Consider the following 17,658-nt stretch of genomic DNA (forward strand, 5'->3'; position numbering starts at 1 on the left):
TCTTTGAAGTTCTATTGTGAACCAACTTTATAATGATCTTGTCTAAAAAATGTCCTCAAATGTGTTGCTTTAGATAATGTTTCCATAAGTTGATCTTCATATGACTATCTTCTTCCAAAAAGAAGTGATGAGTTTTTTGTCGAGGACATTCCGCTTCGGTCCACGCACATATTCATTATTTGTTATCGAACAAGCAAGATCATGCTTCACCAATATCAATGAGGTAACTATGATTGTCGTTGTTGCCATTTGGTTGGATGAAACCTTGTGCTCTCCATAGTAGATATTATCTTCTGTCCTCAAATGTGTACTATAGTCTAAACGGAATAATCTACTATTATTTAGCTCATGATACACGATCGTATAATTCTTTTATAACGATGGGGAAAAAGACTTCAAATTTAAACAATCGTATTGATTATGGTAAGCGATCGTGTAGTCCAATGTAAATGATCGTTAAAAACTTCAAATATAACGATCATGTTGACCATACTAAAGAATCAAGTTAACTATGGTAAACAATCATTTAGATCATATCAATGTAATCATTTAGATAATTTTAAACGATTGAAAAATGACTTCAAATTTAAATAATCGTGTTGATCATGGTAAACGATCGTGTTGATAATGGTAAACAATCGGTTAGATCATGTCAAAATGATATTCTTGTATATGAGGAAGATGAAGTATTCAAAGAATTTTGTCGAAAATGGTGAAGATGAAATAAGAGATTTAAATAGAAGAATGGATCGTTTAAAAATAGAAGAAAGAAAATCTGGAAGAGGAGATAAAGAAATTTGGAAGAAAAAACGAATAAAACAAAAAGAAGAAAAAGAAAGAAAGTGACGAATCGTTCGCAATATTCAAGGGCAAATATGAAATTTATAAAAAACGATCTTGTACCCTTGTATCTAGTCTAAACGATCTGATATTGTAAGAAAAAGAAAAGAATATGAGAAATGAAGAAGAAGAAAGGAATTATAGAAGAGGAAATGACGAAATTTGTAAATACTTATATAAATAACCATAATATTGTAAAATGAAGAAGAAGTAATAATATAAAGAAATTAATAATATGAAGAGGAGATGAATAAATCGTAAAGAAGAAGAAGAAAAAGAAGTGTGAAAATGGACAACATTATTCAAGAGTAAACTTGGAATTTTTGAAAATATCATTAGCTTTTTTATTTTGTTACACGGGTCATAAATATTTTGGTGCTTTGCTGTATTTATGAAAACTAACCTAAAAAATTAATGGTTGTTTTTTAAAAAAAATTAATATTTTGAGTTATTTTTAACGTTATATTTTTATCGGTATATTTTTTTCCAACTTTGAGTTTTGACTTTTATTTTTTTTAAAAAAATCATTAACTTGTTTTTTGAATTTATTGGCAAAAGCATAAATTAAAATAATATAAACAATAATGAAGTATATACAATAACAACGGTAAAAGGCCTTCCATAGAAAAAGCTAATGAGACCATAAAATCAAAATCTTCCCTATCAGCAATAATAGTAATATACAGAACAAAGAAAGAGAAGGGTGATCGTCCTTTTAAGTTTAGTATCTTTAGAAAAAACTTGGAGGAAGGCTCAAGAGATCATAGGTGTGATGAAGTTGGAATGAATTAAGGGGCTAATAATTGCAATCTTTAATTATTGATACCACAAATTTTGCTTTCATTACAATATTAAATAATTAATGTTTATTGTTTGGACTTTTTCTTTTTAATGAAAATTGATTTATTAGAAGTTAAAAAATAATAAAACAGTCAACAACAACTTTTTTGAGATAATCAATACTCTAAATAACACAAGAAACTGTTGTAGAAACATATAGTAGAGACAGTAGAGACACATAGATTTGTTAACCTAGTTCGATGATACTACATCTACATTTAGGAGGCACGAGACCCATTATAGAAGATTTTATTTCTTTCAACAAATTATCATAAGTATTTTCTTATGATAAACAGTACAAAGTTTGCACACTCATTCACATTCTATACTAAATTGACATCAATCATAAAACTCAAAGAACAAGTTACGGCTAGGTCTAATATTTGTTTAGACTCATAACAATCTCCCCTTAATCAACATTCGTCTAAACATTCTGACTAAGTAATTCAAAGGTGAAGATCTTCCCCTTGATCTTTTATCTCATCAATCATCCTATCAGGGTTCTATATCTAATTTGAGTCATACACGATCTTCACAATGATGGTGTGTGTGTTACTTAACACTACAAGAAAAATGACATTCCATGACATTTCATTAACACTCAAATTGGAAGGAAAGAAAAACAATTGTCATAAAAGGCTAAAAAGCGCTATTTTTGCGGGAAAAAACACTGTTTTCGGATTTTATTTTTCCGTGACAGTTATTTTCTGTCATAAAAGGATTTAGGAATATAAAATAATTTTTTAAAATAAAAAATCCCAAAATTCCCCAAATTCACACGCTCTAATTTCTCGAAGTCTTCCATGCCTCTCCAAATTTGTTGTCTTCGTCGTCTTCAACATCCGAAAACCTGCTGCCGTCGTCTTCAACATCCACCTTAGCTTCAACGTCTGACCGAGTCAACGACGTCCACCCACTTCTCTTTGTTGTATCAACCACGATGCCTCCTTCTCTTGATCGTCTTTCTCATTTTCCTTGTTTTCGCGCTCTTCACTCACAATCAAGTATGTTTTCTTCCCTTTTGAGGATTCCTATTCCTGGTTCTGTTTCGAATCTGATTGCCGATAATTTGACTGTAAATGGTAGCTTTAATTGTACTTTTATTCGTGTCCAATGTGTAATTATATGCCATTTTTTGTTTCTTGGAGTTTGTTGTTTGGTGGATTCGTTTCGATTCAATGTGATTCTTGGTATGATGAATTTTGTCTTGAATTCCACCTTATATGGAAAAGTTCAAATTGAACTCGAAATTCTTCTCAGTTTTAAGTTGCATGGCCAAGGTAGAAAAGGTTTCAAGTTCAACAAGTAGTAAGTTTTTCACCATTTGCCTTGAGGATGTATTCAGTTACCTTGAAACTGAAGAGTAGTCTTGGAAGTGTGACTAGAACTTATGGATGCTTTGCCTTATTTCACTTGTCTTTTGCCAATATTCTTGGTGTGTGATTGTTTATTGATTGTATTCTGCAATGGAATTCTCAAGTCTCCCGTTTAAACCTGTAATATGTTTCTATGATATTATGATCAGATTTTTGTTTAAATTCTGACTTGTGTTCTTCTCTGCAAAAAATTTCAGGGCTCTATGTACAGGTATGATGAATCTTGTATTCTTTACCTTCTACCTAATTTAGTTTTCTCATTTTCTGAACTTGCTCTAAAATTCTAAATGTAGAGGATAAAGGTAAAACTACAAGTGGAAAAGCACTCCATTACAAAGGAACACCATTCCACCGTATTGTATCTAGTTTCGTTATTCAAGGTGGTGATATTTTATATGGTGATAGAAAAGGATATGAATCAATTTATGGTGGTACATTTGATGAGAATTTCAGAATAAAACATTCACATGCAGGTATTGAACCCAATGCTTTCAAATGGCATGTTAACTTCATTATTAGTTTGTTGACTCAAGTTTCACATCTTCATTATAAATGGATTGCTTGTTATACAGGTGTTGTCTCGATGGTAAACTCAGGACCTGATTCAAATGGCTCACAATTTTTCATTACCACCATTAAGTCCAGCTGGTACTATTTTCTATCCAAATATTATTTGATGATTTTGACCTGTTGAAAATGAGAGTATTAAATATAACTTTTTTTTACTTTTTATTTTTGAAGAGTTCTTATATTATAGAAAAGGAAGATTGAAGTTGAACTAATAATATGCTTTGAGATCCAGATGCTTGGTCAATGCTAAATTATAACATTCATCAACCCAAGTTTTATCAATCTTAAGGTTTTGTAGTCCGCCACTGATGTTGTAGTTTGATTTTTCTCTGCATCAATATTGCTTAAATGATTTTTCTCTGCATCAATATTTGAATCGTTTTGAGAAAATTATTTGTTCATCAATCTCGTTAGTACTTACACTGCCGGTGGAGTTATGAGTTTCTGAATTATTCTTCTTTAGATTTTCAGTTGGATTTTGTTGTTTTGGCGGCTTCTTTATTGCAATCAACATATAGTTGTTCTTTCTTTGTGCTGTAATTTCTTTGTGTGTTGCTTGTGTTTGATTCTTGAGAAATGCTTGCAATGGAAAACTAAGCGACTCACTGACCTACGGACCGACGGACTGACTGACCTCACTTATTTCTATGTAATTAGTATTTCTTCTTTGGTTGGTAGGTCGGAGGGGTGTAATCTTTGTTTTGAAGATTCAAGAATTTATTTCTGTCGGTATTGTCATTTTCAGACCGGATATCGATATTGTTTTTTTATCTTTATTTTACTAGCTAACAATAAGAATTTTGATACATTGAAGCTCCCATTTGTCTAAGCAACCTCTTACGCAAAACTTTAATTTCTTTTAATTCTCATTGAATCAAGCTTTTCTTATAATTGTTGTCGTTTTCATATGTAAAGTAATAGGCAGGTATGGTAAATGCCATAATCTAGTTTAGAACATAATGTATAACTGAATTTTATGAATTTGTTATAAAACTATTATTTGCTTATCTGATTTTTATATGATGTTGTATGTCACATCTTTCGTCTTTGTATTCTCTTATGTTGTAACTGAACTTTCTCTTTGTTTCACTTTTTAGGCTATCAGTTCAACTGGAGTTAAGAAAGGTGACATATTTTTGGCAGATGTAAGCACTCAGCTAAAGAACAACAATATCACAACTGATGTAAAAGTTGACACCCACTCCAATGTAAGTCTAAATGATTAAACATATCATAAGGTTTCCATGTGTTTTGAAAATATAGTTTCACTGAATAAGTTTGTATTTTGAAATGCTCCAAGTGTTTGGTACGTGTAAATAGTTTCCTTTCTATTGTGTTAGAAAAACTAGTTTTTGGTGTTGCTGGTGTGAAGACTTAAAGCTAAAGGTTTGTTTTTGCTTGAGCTGTAGGTTCGCACTACTGTTACAATTGATGAACCTGCTCTAGGGTTGAAGGCAATTTTTAGTTTTTGTGTTCCTAACCAGAGATCTGGCAAGGTGTAGGTTCACACTGCTGTTACATTATGTTAATATGCACTTGCCGCAAGATAGAATCAAGTTTGATGTTCTGCTAACATCATATGAGATGATTAACTTTGATGTGGGAACACTGAAGCCTATAAAATGGCAATCCCTGGTAAGAGTCTGCCATTAGTTTATCTTTACAATGAATTCTTGATTTATGATCGTGTATTGCAAACTACATTGAAGTTTGAGGTATCATAATTGACTTGCTTTCTCATTGCTGATTTCTCTATCACTAGAAGAAATCTAGCCTTTAATGTCGGTTGGAAAAAATGAAAAATGAGCTTTAATGTCGCTTTTTAAAAAGCGGATGTTTAATGTCGGTTTTAAACCGACATTAAAGAGGCAGCTTTAATGTCGGTTTTAAACCGACATTAAAGAGGGAGCTTTATCCTCTTTTTGAAAAGCAGCATTAAAAATCCTTTTTAATTTTATTTTTATTTTTTTTATTTGTAATAAAAACTAACTATTTCTCTCTCTTACTTTACTCTTTCTAAATGACCCACACAATTTCTTCCTTCCAATTTCTTCTTCTCTTCTCATTCTCATCTCACAGTGTTCCCTTTCTTCTCCGAACAGTCGCCGCCGCCGCCACCACAGTCGTCCCTCGTGCCCATCCCGTGCCCGCCTCCACTGTTGTCACTCTTCCCTTTCTTCGATCGTCTTTGTGCTTGCCACCACCATCTGTAGTCCTTTTCTTCGACCACGTTCGTGTCCAGCCCTCACCACCACCGTTGCACGTCCACATCTGTCTCACAGGCTCAAATCTAGTCTGCTTGTGGCTAGATATGTTGCAAGAGCGCCGATTAGCTGTCATCCGAAAGGTTCAATAGGTATCTGTAATAGATCTTTAAAGTATTTTCGAATTTATTTCTAGTATCAGTTACATTCTTTTGGATGATGAATTGTTGTTTTTTTTTTTTTGGATAAAATGTTCATTAATATATATATATATATATATATATATATATTTTCTTTTCAGTCTGTGATGCTTCCTGATGGAACTCCAGCGTCGGTGGCAGCCGCAGCAAGGCTTAATCAACAATAGGGGTAGCATAGTGTATTTTGATCATATAGTAGTAAGTTCTTCTTTTGCTTTATTTCATGGAGTCGAGAAGTTGTCAAGTGGTTGTTTAAGAGTACTGAGTTGTTATCCTTTTGTTTAGGAGGTGTGTTTCTAGTGTGTATAACTCTTGATTCTCTTTAATCATTTCAAATTAGCCAGAAACAATTTTCCATGAAGAAGATGATTTACATTAATTTTAGGTTATTAACTCTAGCTCACATAATAATAATACTAAGAAGAAGGTGGTTTAATAATGATACAATATTGTAAAACAAAAAGTTATTTTGTTTGCATATAAATCTGGTATGGATGATGATGACTTATTTCTTATACTTTCATTAGGCTTTTCGACTTGGTATGGTGCTTCTTGTTTTGAATGCTTCTTAGATATTGTCATTTATCTTGTTTGTTAATTTTCATATTCTTTTCTTGGGTTTGTAGGCTACTTTGGCTGATTCCTTTCTAGCATATCTTGATGAACTCTCTAATGTAAACAAGTTTCAGGTTTCTAAAGGCTTTTTACTTCTCCGTGTAAATGAAGTAATAACTATGTTGGTTGTTATGTAAGTGAAGTCTTTAATTTGTTTGGTTTACTTGATGACTTTAATTTTTTTTGTTAATTTGATGGAGTTAATTGTTGTAATGTTTATAAGACTTGACCTTAAACTTAGTTTTGTAGCTATTTTTGTTAGTTCTTACTATAGCAAAAAACTCTCTTATCTTAAAGTTTTGATGAGAAATTTTCATGAGCTAGTTTTATTTTGACGATTGTTTATTTTAAAGTACTTTTCATAACTTAGTATAACCTTTTTTTTGTAGTTAAGGTGTTTGAAAAAATATCTGAGAGATCTTCACTAGATTTTCATATTTACTAATGTGGCAGCTATTGGGTCTCCATGGTTGTCATTAAAGTTTAACTTTATTTTGAGATGTATTTACGAAACTGTGAGCTATAAAATATGTTTTCTTGTCATGTTTCATGAGTAGAAACCTTCATGGGCTTTTTAAACTCCTAAAGATGGCTTAATGGATTTTGACAATACTAATCTGCATGAAAGTGCACCAACTGGTGTTTCATATCAGTCATGTACATGACCTAAACCTGAGGTTGGCTTATAATTATTGGAGTAAAATTGGAAATTTTAACTGGGGTGGTGGATTATTTTATTTCACCTTTATTGTTTTTCATATTTATTTCATGTATCATGCTCTATCATGCTCTCTATTCTCTAATGATAGCTGTTCTGGGTCTATTGGATCTACCACTTGTCTTTGTACTATGAAAATATGTACTTATCTTTCTATCCTATATCTTTGTAGGACCAAAACCTTCATATTTGTATGGAAAACATACATGGAAAATAGAGAAATTTTCTCAACTTACCAAACGAGAACTTCGAAGTAATGCTTTTGAGGTTGGAGGCTATAAATGGTACGTGGATGGGTATATCTTTGAAATAAATTCTATCCCTTCTAATATTTTTAACATTTTTTGATCTCCTTGTCTCCAAGTCTCGTGCATTTTTCCATGGAATTCCAAGCCAATATCTTCACATCTTTCTGCTTACATTATGAGTTTTATCCTTTCTGGAATTATCTTTTACTCTGGGGATGATATATTGATATTTACTTTTTTGGTGGGGGTTATTGATGAGAAAGTTTTGACGTCTAGGTTTTTCATTTTCTTTTTATTATTATTATTTTCTTCTAGATATTCTTTTCTTCCACGTGATAATGGTTGGGATAGATCCATTAGTATTTTCAAAATTGCGTATGCATTTTTTTTTCTTGTTTCTTGTTTCTTGCAAAATAGGTTGGAGCCATTTTGCACAGTTTACAATAGCAGTGGTGAATAAGGATCCAAAGAAATCAAAATATTCTGGTTGGTTTCGTTATCATTGCTTTTCAAGTTGTTCTTGGTACAACTTAGCATAACTTGTGAAATAAAAAATTTTGTACAGATACATTACATCGGTTCTGAAAGAAAGAACATGACTGGGGATGGAAAAAATTCATGGAGCTCTCAAAAGTGTTAGATGGTTTTATTGACGCTGACACTCTCATAAAGGCACAAGTTCAAGTGATTAGGTACTTTCTGATCAAGATTCATAATCATTGTCTCTGATCTGGTTTTTTCTTGATTGTTTTGTAGGAGGCTGCTATGCTATTAATTGTCTTTCTTTCAAGTATTCATGCGTGTTTTTTAAATTGTATTATTCCTTCCTAATGATGATATTTTCCTTGATTTTTGGCAGATGGCTTCAGTGATTGCTGCAAATCTTTTAACAAGCATAAAACTCATAGATTTGTTATGCGTTGTAGTGACGTGGGTGTTTTCTATTATAAAACTTTATGCTAGATTTGCAAGTATGTTATCAGTCATTACAATTGCAATCTCTCTTTGTATCTCGGTTTTCTTACTATATGCAATGTTTTCAGGACATCACAAAAGCAAGAAAGATACCGAAGCGTGCTTTGCCTATTATTTGCTTCAGAGAAGTCAGCCCCCCATTGTCGGATGCTTCAAACACTTCCATTATAGATTCAGGTTATTTGACTTAGCTATAACTTAAAGCAAGCTTCATTTTGTTGTTCTAGTCTGCTGTCTTAGCCTTGTGTTTGACTTTGAGCATTTTATCTCTAAGATATATATTTAGTAACATGTTCTAAGGTTGTTTTACTTGGATGTGGAAAGTGTTGCAGAAAAGCTGATCATTTCAGCATCAGACATGAGGCTCAACTTAACTTAGTCAGATAACTCTAGTAATGTCAGTGGGATTAGTTTGATGGGCTTTGCTTGTCTTGGTTCAATTCCTTCAGCTGCCCTGCATGATTAATAATTCTAAACTTCTAATTTTGAAACTGAAGAGTTGAATAGGGAGCGTTTTGAATTTTTTACCTCTTGAAATGATTTCATTTTCATTTCTATTTTGATCTCTTAGAAGCCAATACCTCTGGTTTGTTAGGACTTTGTCTGCCTCTTCTTAAATATATTAGTGATTGAAAGTAATTTTAACAACTTGTTTATACATTCAGCTCATCGTCATATTGGAGAGACAAATATGAATTTTAACAAGTAATTTTAATTTTAACAAGTAGCTTTTCTTTCTCTTGAATCATAAGGTTTTTGTTTTCATTTTGATTCATCTCCAAGTATCAGCAGATAATGAAGTTACTATAACTGAGCTTTACTTTTCAGCTTATTGTGTTGATGTTGCTTATTTCTTTATATATTGATATTGGTTTTCATAATAATGTTATGTAAAAAAATGTTGATCATTCATTTGGTGGGCAATATTAAGAACTTTTCATCCTTTTCTGCAATTTCAGTACTTCAAACAGCTTTGTTATTCATATAAATGGTTTATTTGGATATTGTTTGTAGATAATTGAAGTGATATCGGGTTGAAAGCTAAGCGATTGTGTAGAAATGGTCAAGCGACCGTTGAAAATTGAAGACTGAGAAGGCATTTAGGATTTTTAATTATTTAATTCTTGTATTAGAATCTTTTTTCATGTACTATTGTAGAATGTATATATAAACATAATATTAATATTTTATTTTGTGTATTCAAATGTAAAAGACAAATGTTATAGTTTCTAACATAATATGAATTTCATTGATTTGTTGGCGTGTGAAAAACATATTTATCTACATTGACCAAATGTTGGTCTATAGGACAATAATGTAACAATTAAATAAAAATAAATTTGTAAAAATGAATAAAAAAACTAGGCTTTAATGTCGGTTTTAAACCGACATATCAGAGTTCAACCGACATTAAAGGGCTTTAATAACACTATCAAAGATGTCGGTTGAAAACTGACAAACCGACATTAAAGAGGGCTTTAATGTCGTTTTTAAACCGACATTAAAGCCCAACCGACATTAAAGGGCTTCAATAACATCATCAAAGATGTCGGTTGAAAACTGACATTAAAGGCCTTTAATGTCGTTTTTAAACCGACATTAAAGAGGCCTTTAATGTCGTTTTTAAACCGACATTAAAGCCCAACCGACATTAAAGGCCTTTAATAACGCTCACAAAGATGTCGGTTGCCAAGTGACATTAAAGGCCTTTAATGTCGGTTTTAAACCGACATTAAAGGCCAAAATTCTTCTAGTGTATAGATTGTTGATGAAGGCCACCGGCTTAAGAATAAGGATTCGAAATTATTTTCTTCATTGAAACAGTTTTCTAGTGGCCTTCGGGTACTCTTGACTGAAACTCCTCTTCAGGTTCGTTCTAGGTTATATTAATGCATTAAAGAGGTCATCTGGTTTTGGCTTTTAGTCGTATTTTATTTGGTTTGATAGAAATTCGGTAGGAATGAATAAGAAGAGTTCATCATTACGTAAATGTTCTTTTGGTCCCATAAGAATGTTCTCATTGGTTTGATTCTATTTCTACAATTGTAATGTTGATTATTCGCTAAAGAATATTAGAGATGAGTGATATGAATAGTTCACACTGTTTTGAGAAAAAAAACTTCGAACTTTTCAAGCCAAAAAATGATGATTTGTTTTTATTTGTATCATGAATCAGTTTTAGCAGTCTTCTCCCCTCAATTTAAATATTAAATATATCCGTACTTATCTTGATGCTTCTAAAGACATTTTCAAAATTTATTTGTTTCATTCCTTTGGTTTATGATTTTCACCACTTTGAAAACCACAATTGAAGTAGAAATAAAAATATCAAAAGATAAATTAAAAAAAAGTGGATTACAAAATAAAGAAGCTTCATTTTCAGAACAAGTGTTTCTAAATACGACACTTCCCACCAAATAGAAAGAACAAAGCTATTTAATTTTTATATACATGTCATCATTTCTTGGAACATACAGGGAAATTTCTTTTTATAAAAATATACGCCCCCTCCCCTCACCCTACAGGGAAATATCAATTTCCATAAACTCATGAGGCCATATTGATAATCACTAGTAAAGAACCAAAGTGTTAAGATGATAGGAAATGTGATTTGCACTTACCAATATATTGAAAGTTCTATGATATGTATGCCTTCACCAGCTCTGAATAGTTGCACACAAAGCCTGTTCTTGGGCAAGTGATTTTACCACTGTTTCCTTGGACATTCTTTCTAGAGCCTGCCAAGCGTCAATGTCAAACACAAACTCAACATTTTGAAATGAACTTTGTTATAAATCTTCTAATCAGTTCATACAAATGAAAAGATGCTAACCTTGGCACTATACACATAACCATTTGGAAGGACTTGAGGTGGGTTCTTGGTGTCCATGAGCTCTTTCGTTATGTAGCACACAAGCTTCGAGTGATGCTGCTTCGAGTGATGTTGCTTCCTAAAACTTTCCTGTGATAATGGGTCCTCCTAGGTGCAATCATCCTCTTCGGGTACTTTTTTTTTTTTTGTTTATAGAAATAACAACTTTCATTGAGAAAAATATGAAAGAATGTGCTCTATGTGCTCTGTGTAATTTAGCTAAGTATGTGCTCTGTGTTGTTGAAGTGTGTTGTTGATAAAAAAGTGTGTTGTTGATCTTGAAGTGTGTATGTAATTAAGCTAAGTATGTGCTTTATGTTGTTGATGCGTGTTGTTGATGTGTGTTGTTGATCATGAAGTGTTGTTGATAAAATAGTGTTGTTGAAGTGTGTTGTTTATCATGAAGTGTTGTTGAAGTGTGTTGTTGATTATGAAGTGTTGTTGAAGTGTGTATGTAATTTATCTTAGTTTGTGGGATGAATTTAGCTAAGCTTAGAAGTTATTATTCTTGAAGTGTGTATGTGCTCTATGTTGTTGAAGTGTGTTGTTCGTCATGAAGTGAATGTGATGTGTTTATTTGGGTGAATGTGTTGTCTTGTTGAATCATTTTTTTTCCTTCTCTTATCTTATTAGGTTTTGCCACAATCCATTGGAGCAATGAAGCTATATTTACGCCAATTCATTGATGTATAGGCTTTTTTTTTTTTGTAGGTTTTGTAGAAATTTTTTTTGTTTAAATGTAGTTATTTAAATAGTTTGTTCGTACCAAAACACATTTGTACCAACAATTAAAGCAATATTACAAAGTGTGTAATACAGGATTAAAAAAGAAAGAGGGCTGTTGAAAATAGTGACTAAAAACAGAAATATGACATTTAAATTGAAAAATAAAATTGTCATCGAAACTAAATAATGATAGTTATAATCTGTCATAAAACGTTTCATTCGTGACATTTATTAGATGTCATGAAAACCACATTTCGTGACAGTCTTTTACAACTGTCATAAAATACTTTCCATGACTGTCGCATCAGTGACTCCAAAAAACTGTCACGAAAACCTTTAATGACAACATTTAACTGTCATTGTAGACCCTTTTTCTACTAGTGTAATATGAATTTGTTTGCTAATTTCTCATTTGGAACGATCACTTAGAATCACTTACAATTAATCAGTCTTCCGATATTCAGCAGTTGACCTTCTGCACAGTAATGTTTGCAATAACCAACAATCACACGACTTCGTTCAACTATTTATATGTTATTTGATTTTCACACAAAACGGAGATAATCTCGCAAATCCTAACGTCCAAGAAGATCTGACTACCAATATCATATCCTCTCATCCATAAAATTCGGCACCCAAGATTTTGTATGACATGTACATCAAAAACTACGAACCCACAATTTCTTAACAGAACTTTATCATGAATGTGTTGGTTTTTTTTTTTACTAGATATTACACAAGTCTCAGTAGAATTATGTGTTTCATTTGTTTGTGTCACCCACTCATTACAACAATTTTGGGTTTTCTCCATTCGAGGTAAGCTAAATACATGATGTTTGGTTCATATTCAGGACTTTTAGATTAGCTCCATATTCTTCCAGAAAATATAAACAACCAAGTTCACTTAAACATGTAGATGAATACATGAAAAAAAAAGAAAAAAAAAAACAGAAACTGAAATTACCTTAAAATTACAACAATGATAAATTATAAGAATAATGAAACATATTCATCTAAGGACCAAAAGAAAGGATTTCAAAGTGCTTGAAGACCTTGGGAGAAAACAGCAACCATCATTTCCAACTCATTTCTTTCCCCAACCAATCCAATTTCTATTCCTCCATCTCCATTTTTACTATCAGCGAGTGGACGAAGCATCCAATCCATAGAAATAAGTTCTACCTTTATAGGCTTTCCCCAACCAAAATCAGCACTATAAACCTCAAACTTAGGTGAACCTGGCATGCAATATCTTTCTTCTTTTTCATTTGACATCTTACTTTGTGAAATCCTTTTCTCTACTGCCTTTCCAATTCCTTCTTCCTCCAAACTTTGTACTTCCTTTGAAATCTCTCTGGCAACAACCAACATTCCATTCTCACCCAAAACCTCCTTTCGCTCAACCGAAAACAAACGACCAATTATGCAATTCCCGAAATAGTTTGAAGGCAAAGGAGGATGTACACGAGACCTTAAATCCACAGGAAAAGTGCAATATATTTTTCCATCTCTTAAACCACTCTTCATCTTTGCACTACACACTAATAAGTAAGCTACGGTTGCCTTATAACTAGAACACTCATCAAAACATTTCTTCAGTTTTTGAAGGTCTTGGCTTCTTAATTCCAAAGTGTATCGAAACCAATCGGGTTTTGTTTGAAATGAAAATCGTAAATTTAAGTCTTTGTTCAAGCTTGTTGGTTCAAGATGAGACGTGGAATTGAGAATTGTGGTTCTATCATAGAAAGGAATGGAAGATGGTTGGGTGATATCAAGATTATTATTGCAAACATGAGCCCATGCTTTGAAAAAGGAAGTTGAAGTTTTTCCATCCACAACACCATGGTGAGTAGTTATTCCAATGGAAAACCCTTTGTTTGGGAAAAAGGTGAGTTGGAGAGCCATGACTGCAACACGGTTGTCGACCATCGGTAATTCGGGTACAAGATGGCAATATTTGGCTTGTAGACGAAAGCCATCACCAGAGAGATAGTGAAAGTCGTGGTCGGATGATGACTCGGCTACGGTAAGTGAAACGGTGTCGCCTTCGAGGAATTGGATGATGGGTTTGTGGGAGTCTTGGGGCCAAATTAGGTTGCCAGCAAGAGGAAGGTAGTGAGTGAGTATGAGAGAAAGTGAGTGCTTTAGTTTTTGAAGAACATTATTATTGTTAGTGATTGAGTTTTGATAGAAGTAAAGGCGAGATATGGAAGGACATTGAAGGAGTATTATGTCAAAGATTGTGAGAGGAAGAAATTTAGGTGAACATAGAGAAGGAAAAGGAGCAACTCTACAAATCTCAACTATTTTCAAACATTCACGATCATCCTCCATTGGAAGGAGCACAATTCCTCACCAAATTAAAAAGAGAGAGAGTAACTATTGGTGTTGGATACGTTATATCAAATGGAGGAGACAAACTATTGATGAAGACAGTTGTTGAATAGTAAAATAAAGCATAATAATGAAAAGTATACCGACATACAACCTTTGCGTAAGTGGTGGGACTTTTGTTGATATTGAAGATAAGATACAATCTTAAATCAGAATTATGAGAGCTTGGTGTTGTGTCTTTTCATCGTTGCTTTTTTCTTTTCCAAAAGTGAAGTGTAACGTCCAAGCCCATGCTTAATTAATTTGGTATGGTTTCTTCCATTGGGACGCTGAAAAGGAAATTCAACCTTTAGATATCGACGAATATTTTTAAAAAGTGTGTATAGATATATACGAAAGGAACTTTATATTAGAAATTATGAATTGCAATACTTTATTTAATCATAAGCGCAGCTATCATTTTAATTTAGACTCATAAATCTATCATTTGTGGTTAAACATTGCATATCAATATAAAAATGTTAAATCATTGTTCTTTTAAATTTTGAATTTGGTTTAAATTTAGTCCATATGTTTAAAAAAAATTACGATTTAATTTTTTTTTTCAATTTCATCTTACGGATTTCAATATTTATATTTTTAACCTCAATTTTTCATTAAATATCTACTATCAACGATAGATACTAGTGCTCATCAGCTTTTATAAGCAACAAAATCTATCCTTGATTGACTACGAGAGTTTGAATCTAAATTTTATTATTTCTAAAAATTATTGTTTGTATTGATTTATAATATATACCGATACTTTTCAACTGCCCTAGGTATTATCGTTGAGTGAATTTTCCACTGCAATTTATCTTAATGGATTCAAGTTAACCTAAAACAAAACAAAGAAAACCTAAATAGTAGTAAAAATAAATAACAAAAAGATAATAAAACAATTTAACAAATAAAGAAGAAATAATAAAATAGTGACTTAGTAACCATGTAAAAAAACTATACAACAAGAAGTTTACATGAAACGATTAGAAAAATAAACTACATAAAAAAAATATAATAAACTCAGACTACATACCTCAAGAATGGGGGAGAGTTTCTAACATCTATGGGAGTTATAGCCCTTTAGTTGAACTATGTTCAGAAATACAGTGTTTTTGAAAAATAATGACAAAAACTGTGTATTGTTCGAAGAAATAATAAAAGCAGAGTAGATGACTAAACTATTAACAAGAATGAAATAGTTTTCAAAAGTAAAAGAAGTCATGTATTAGATATACATATCCACATCAGCTCATTTTGATCAATTTGACCCATGTGGAACATGACTCGATAAAGATGTCGTGTACGGTATACGACTTCCTTAAAAAAAATGAAAAATTAGGCTTAAATTTCTTAAAAACATAATTATAAACATTTAATTTCTTAGAAAAAACTTTTCTATTTAAAAAAAAAAAAAAACTTAGACATTTTAATTAATTAATCAATTAATCCCTTATTATAATTATTACGGTTTAATTTATCAAAGACTTAATTAACCAATCCCTTATTTTTGTTCTAATTCAGCTAAAATTGTTATGATTATTATGATCATTTACAACGAACTTCAATTTCTATATTTAAGTGCATTAGAAATTTCTCCACATACACTACTACAGAAACTGACTCTCTTGATAGTTTTAAACTGTCGAGAATGATTATTCTTGACGGTTTTAAAACTGTCGTTGAATCCAGTGTCAAGAAAGGAAATTTTCTTGACAGTTGTAAAAAACGTCAAGAATTGTTAATGTTGACAGTTTATAACCGTTAAGTATTCAATTTTTCATGACAATTTAGAACCGTCAAGAGTATAAGTTTTAATGACAGTTTAGAACCGTCAAGAAATGTGAGTATGAATGACAAGAACCGTCAACAATACGAATATTCATGACATTTTAAAACGTCAATAGTGCATTTTTTTTTACATTTAATAACCGTCAAGAAAGTGATTGTTTATGACATTTTGTACCCGTCAAGAGTATTCTTTTTCATGACATTTGGGAACCTTTAAGAGTATGCTTTTTAATGACATTTTGGAACCGTCAAAAATTTCGTTGTTTATGACATTTGTGAATCATCAAGAAATTTATTGTTCATGATATTTTAGAACCGTCAAGAAATTTTTCATTTTTTAATTGTAATTTATTTATATTATTGTTCCTGTATTATGCTCCCATTGGTCCAAGAATTCAACTACATATAAACGACAAATATACATCAAATGACAACTAAACATCATCCATTCATATCATTTCCAAAACTTTGCATCATATTCATATATCATTTACAAAATCAATATATATAAAAATAATTTCAGCAGATTTCCAAGAATTGAACTAAACATCATCTAATTAACTAACCTACCCCAAAATATATCATCCCCAATACATAAAGTTTCATAATGGCAACCCCTACATATGAACAGTTCACCAATCAACAATTTATCTAAACTCTAAACCTCAACAAATTCTCAAAAGTGTATCAATCAACACCCCCCTTCCCCCTCCATATGAATATTTCAAAAAATCAGCCACAAAAAATAAAGTTAATTTCCTGTTTCAGAGATGACAAATAAGTCCTAGATCATATGTACGAACCCAAAAACTCAACCAACTCAACCCGCACCTCATCTAACTTGGCCTGTGAATATGGTTTTCGTGTATTAATCTGTAGACATGCAAAATAAATGAATTAGTATTCATGAAAATTATTATACCCATAAAAGAAATAGTTTTATATATAACATGTCGAATCTGAGATGTCAATGCTTCCCCTATTTACAATTTCTCTCATATACTTCATGACATAGTATCGACACGCAGTGCTCCCGACTTGTAGTGGACACTATAAAAACAACAAATTAGAATAACGGACTAATCTTAATTGCTAGTAATCTACAAATTACAATGAATTTAAATATTTATACTTGCCTTTACTGTTCGCCATAAAGTTTGTTTCTTGCTTTTATTAATGTTCTTTTGCGAGTGAAATATTGCTATTGCTCTGTTTTGCCAAGATAAGATTCCACATATCTTAGAATATTGTACATGCATTAGAATTAACAGCACTACATGATATAGAAGATTAGACTTATGTGTCGGTTA

At 31.8% G+C, this 17,658-nt stretch overlaps 1 protein-coding gene and 2 long non-coding RNA genes across 5 annotated transcripts; 2 read left to right on the top strand and 1 right to left on the bottom strand.

Annotated features, from left to right (window-relative positions):
- The first annotated feature begins 3,247 nt into the window (after positions 1–3,247).
- LOC103497574 (uncharacterized) lies at positions 3,248–10,455 on the top strand. 2 transcript variants are annotated; one of them, XR_007815898.1, is made up of 5 exons: positions 3,248–3,436; positions 3,629–3,704; positions 4,724–4,834; positions 5,036–5,261; positions 10,348–10,455. It is a non-coding gene; the product is annotated as an uncharacterized LOC103497574 (long non-coding RNA). The 2 variants fall into 2 exon arrangements; XR_539434.2 differs by having other exon boundaries at positions 3,248–3,704.
- Positions 7,558–9,776, top strand: LOC127144282 (uncharacterized). 2 transcript variants are annotated; one of them, XR_007815900.1, is made up of 6 exons: positions 7,558–7,647; positions 8,029–8,097; positions 8,177–8,303; positions 8,471–8,582; positions 8,655–8,763; positions 9,601–9,776. It is a non-coding gene; the product is annotated as an uncharacterized LOC127144282 (long non-coding RNA). The 2 variants fall into 2 exon arrangements; XR_007815901.1 differs by having other exon boundaries at positions 8,471–8,541.
- Positions 10,456–13,064: 2,609 nt separating the features above from the next.
- On the bottom strand, positions 13,065–14,868 carry LOC103497576 (malonyl-CoA:anthocyanidin 5-O-glucoside-6''-O-malonyltransferase). Its single transcript, XM_008459815.3, has one exon. It carries the CDS (start codon positions 14,516–14,518, stop codon positions 13,220–13,222), a length of 1,299 nt encoding a protein of 432 aa, XP_008458037.1. The 5' UTR covers positions 14,519–14,868; the 3' UTR covers positions 13,065–13,219.
- Positions 14,869–17,658: the final 2,790 nt, after the last annotated feature.

Source organism: Cucumis melo, chromosome 1 (assembly GCF_025177605.1).
Source record: "Cucumis melo cultivar AY chromosome 1, USDA_Cmelo_AY_1.0, whole genome shotgun sequence".
In the NCBI taxonomy this organism is placed as follows: domain Eukaryota; kingdom Viridiplantae; phylum Streptophyta; class Magnoliopsida; order Cucurbitales; family Cucurbitaceae; genus Cucumis; species Cucumis melo.

What these genes read in the sequence shown, in the direction of transcription:
- LOC103497576 (XM_008459815.3), bottom strand. Translation starts at nt 14,518, where the DNA reads ATGGAGGATGATCGTGAATGTTTGAAAATAGTTGAGATTTGTAGAGTT.